General features: G+C 48.6%; 1 protein-coding gene across 1 annotated transcript; it reads right to left on the minus strand.

Annotated features, from left to right (window-relative positions):
• Positions 1-1,854: 1,854 nt before the first annotated feature.
• On the minus strand, positions 1,855-3,469 carry LOC107470329 (uncharacterized). Its single transcript, XM_016089716.1, has 2 exons — positions 2,947-3,469; positions 1,855-2,753 (listed from the first exon to the last, which is right to left on the minus strand). The coding sequence occupies exons 1-2, from the start codon at positions 3,467-3,469 to the stop codon at positions 1,855-1,857; spliced, it is 1,422 nt and encodes a 473-aa protein (XP_015945202.1).
• Positions 3,470-4,040: the final 571 nt, after the last annotated feature.

Genomic DNA, 4,040 nt, shown 5'->3' on the forward strand with positions numbered 1-4,040 from the left:
AGCCCTTAAGGCTCAGGTCAAGATCGTCGCCCCTGACTTTGACACGTCGGCAATTGGTGTCTTCAAGATGATTAAAGACGGCAAGATTGTTGACATGCCTAGGAAATGATTTCTTATATTGTGTAACTTCATGAAACTTTTCGTAAGCTGTTTTGTTTAACTTTTGTGAACAATTTTTGGGTCGTTTACCCGTCTTATTGTAGCTAACACTTTCCTGTTCGTTTGGTTGTGTCGCCGTTTATATTCACCATTGTTATTCGTACTAGTTTTACCGTATTGATGGTATACTGGCTGAGCCAGGTCGTGGCTCTTTAGTGTAGCCGTTTGTTGCTGTGGTAGTTGACGGGCTCCCGGGGTGATCAGTCCCGGGGCCGCGTATTATCGTCGCGTTGTGTGGAGTTCATTTGCGCAATGGGTTGTTCAAGAAAAGTAAACAAACAAAACTTTTGACAAGTATATGTTAGTCGGTAATTGCACAAAAGGTCTATAAGCCATAGTGAAAAGTACAATTTCATGGATTGACTACTTAGCTCGTTTGGTCGGTAAACCGTCACGCGCACTAGGAGTAGAACCTTCTCAAGTTGCTCGCGTTCCACGTTCTTGGGATCTCTTTACCGTTGAGCCTTTCCAACCTGAAAGCGCCTTTGCCGATTACCTCTTTAACTCTGTAGGGACCTTCCCAGTTTGTCGTCAGTTTGCCCTCTCCCGGGGTTGGTAAGCCGATGTCATTGCGCCTTAAGACGAGGTCGTTTGGTTCAAACTCTCTTCTGAGTACTTTGGTGTTATAGCGCAGGGCCATTCTTTGCTTCAGCGCTGTTTCTATCAGGTGGGCCATCTCTCTGACTTCGTCTATTAGGTCCTTCTCTACAGCTTCCTCCACTCCCTTCAAAAGTAGTCGTGGGCTCGGCTCCCCGATCTCCACGGGTATTACCGCGTCTAGCCCATATGTTAGTCGAAAGGGAGTTTCTCTGGTAGATGACTGTTCGGTTGTACGGTAGGACCAGAGGATTGAGGCGAGCTCGTCGGCCCAAGCACCTTTTTTATCATCCAGGCGCTTCTTAAGTCCTAACAGGATGATCTTGTTTGCGGACTCAACCTGTCCGTTTGTTTGGGGTGCTCAACTAAGGAGAACTTTTGTCTTATACCCAGGCCAGTGAGGAACTCCGTGAACTTCTTGTCGGTAAATTATGTCCCGTTGTCCGAGATAACGATCTCCGGGATGCCGAACTGTGTTATCACTTGCCTCCACATGAACTTCCTGCAATTGGATGAGGATATGCTGGCCAGCGGCTCGGCCTCTATCCATTTGGTGTAGTAGTCAATGGCGACTATGAGGTACTTGACTTGTCCAGGACCAACCGGGAAGGGCCCCAAGAGGTCGACTCCCCATTGAGAGAATGGCTGGGAAGACGTTAACAAGCTTAGCTCGGAGGCCGGTGCCTTGTGGAAATTGGCGTTCTCTTGACACTTGACGCACTTTCTAACGAATTCTTTAGAGTTTGCCATCATTGATGGCCAATAGTATCCAGCTCGGATTAATTTTCTTGCTAGGGCTTTGCCCCCTATGTGATGGCCGCAACACCCTTCATGGACTTCCCTGAGGACGTAGTCCGTTTGGTCGGGGTGTAAGCATTCCAATAGGGGCTGGTTGAGTCCTTTTCTGAATAGCTGACCCTGGATGATCGCGTACTTGGCTGCTTCCCTTCTTAATTTCTTAACATCTTTTTCGTCGTCGGGGAGTTTTCCATTTTCTAAGAAGCTGGTGATGGGGTCCAACCATGAGGGGCTTAGCCTTGATAGGTGCAGAGCGACCGCCGGCTCCCTCACCATACCTTGGATGAGAGATCGGTTACCTTATCCCGGTTTCGTGCTAGCCAGTTTTGATAGGATATCAGCTCGTGTGTTCCTTTCTCTTGGAACGTGGTGGATCGTGACCTCCTCAAACTTTTGGCTCAAATCCTTGACTTTCTCCAAGTACTTTTGTAATAGTGAGTCTCTGGCTTGGTAGCTCCCGTTTACTTGGGAGGTGACTACTTGTGAATCGCTGCATATTTCCAACCTTGTCGCTCCAACTTCCATTGCTAGGGCTAAGCCCCCTATGAGGGCTTCGTATTCTGCTTGGTTGTTCGAGATGGGAAATTCGAACTTGATCGATTGTTCGTATACGAGCCCGGCTGGGCTTTCCAGGATGATCCCAGCGCCCCTGGACATCTGATTGGAGGCTCCGTCCACGTGGAGCTTCCACCGTGTGTCCGTCTCTTCGGTTGGATCCCACGTCACTTCTACTAAGAAGTCAGCCATTGCTTGTGCCTTGATTGCTTGCCGGGGTTCATACCGTATGTCATATTGGGAAAGATCAATGGACCAAGTCATCATCCTTCCCACCAAATCGGGTTTTTGGAGCACTTGTCGGATTCCTTGGTCCGTCCTTACGACAATCTGGTGACCTTGGAAGTATTGTTTTAACCTCCGCGAAGAGGTCAAGAGTGCCAGAGCTAGCTTTTCCAGTTTGCTGTACCTTAGTTCTGCTCCTTGTAGGGCTCTGCTCACGAAATAAACTGGCTGTTGAGCCCTTCCTTCTTCTCGTACCAAAATCGCAGCCAGGGCTTCTCCTGTTATGGCGAGGTATAGGTATAACAGCTCCTCGGCCTTTGGCTTTCCGAGCACAGGGGGTGTCGCCAGGATTTCCTTGAAGTGTCTAAAAGCTTCCTCGCATGCGGTTAAAGAATGGTAGGGCTTTTGTTGCCGAAGCTCTGAGAAAACGGGATAACGAGGTGAGTCGTCCTACCAATCTCTAGACGTCCTTGATACAACCCGGGCTCTTCATCTGGAGTATCGCTTGGCATTTCTCAGGGTTAGCTTCTACCCCCCTTTAGGTCATCATGAACCCTAGGAACTTTCCAGCTTCCATGGCGAAGGCACATTTGAGGGGATTGAGCCTCATACCGTGTTGTCGGAGAGACGCGAATACATTTGCCAGGTCATTCAGGAGGTCGTCAGGTCGCGTAGTTTTCGCGAGGATGTCGTCTACATAGACTTCCACTGTCTTGCCTACGAGGTCGCGAAATATTTTGTTCATCAGCCTTTGGTATGTTGCCCCTGCATTTTTTAGGCCGAATGGCATCACCTTGTAACAGAAGGTTCCCCCAGGCGTTATAAATGCTGTCTTGTCCTCGTCGGGTCGGTGCATCAGTATCTGATTGTAGCCGGAGTAGGCATCCATGAAGCTCAGATACCGGTAGCCTACCGCCGCGTCGACGAGTGCGTATATGTTAGGGAGGGGAAAACAATCTTTAGGGCATGCCTTGTGGAGGTCGGAGTAGTCTACGCATATTCTCCATTTGCTGCTATGCTTTTTTACCAGAACTACATTCAAGGGCCAGGTCGAGTAGTCTAGTTCCCGTATGAAACCTGCTTCTAGGAGGCTGGCCATCTGCCTGGCCACCTCCTCCGCCCTCTCCCGTGACATCTTTCTTCTCCGCTGGTGGTGCGCGAAATTGTGAACAATACTTTTCACAGCTCTCATAATCCCCGGTCATGAACTCCAAAAACTTGGTAGCTCAATTCCATGGCATTACACAACTTCGCACAACTAACCAGCAAGTGCACTGGGTCGTCCAAGTAATAAACCTTACGCGAGTAAGGGTCGATCCCACGGAGATTGTTAGTATGAAGCAAGCTATGGTCATCTTGTAAATCTTAGTCAGGCAAACTCAAATGGATATGGTGATGAACGAAAATAAACAATAAGATAAAGATAGAGATACTTATGTAATTCATTGGTAAGAGCTTCAGATAAGCGCATGAAGATGCCTTCCCTTCCGTCTCTCTGCTTTCCTACTGTCTTCATCCAATCCTTCTTATTCCTTTCCATGGCAAGCTTATGTAGGGTTTCACCGTTGTCAATGGCTACCTCCCATCCTCTCAGTGAAAACGATTGCATATGCTCTGTCACAGCACGCAGAATTCAGCTGTCGGTTCTCGGTCAAGCCGGAATAGAATCCATCGATTCTTTCGCGTCTGTCACTAACGCCCCGCCT

This window comes from Arachis duranensis, chromosome 10 (assembly GCF_000817695.3).
Source record: "Arachis duranensis cultivar V14167 chromosome 10, aradu.V14167.gnm2.J7QH, whole genome shotgun sequence".
Taxonomy (NCBI): domain Eukaryota; kingdom Viridiplantae; phylum Streptophyta; class Magnoliopsida; order Fabales; family Fabaceae; genus Arachis; species Arachis duranensis.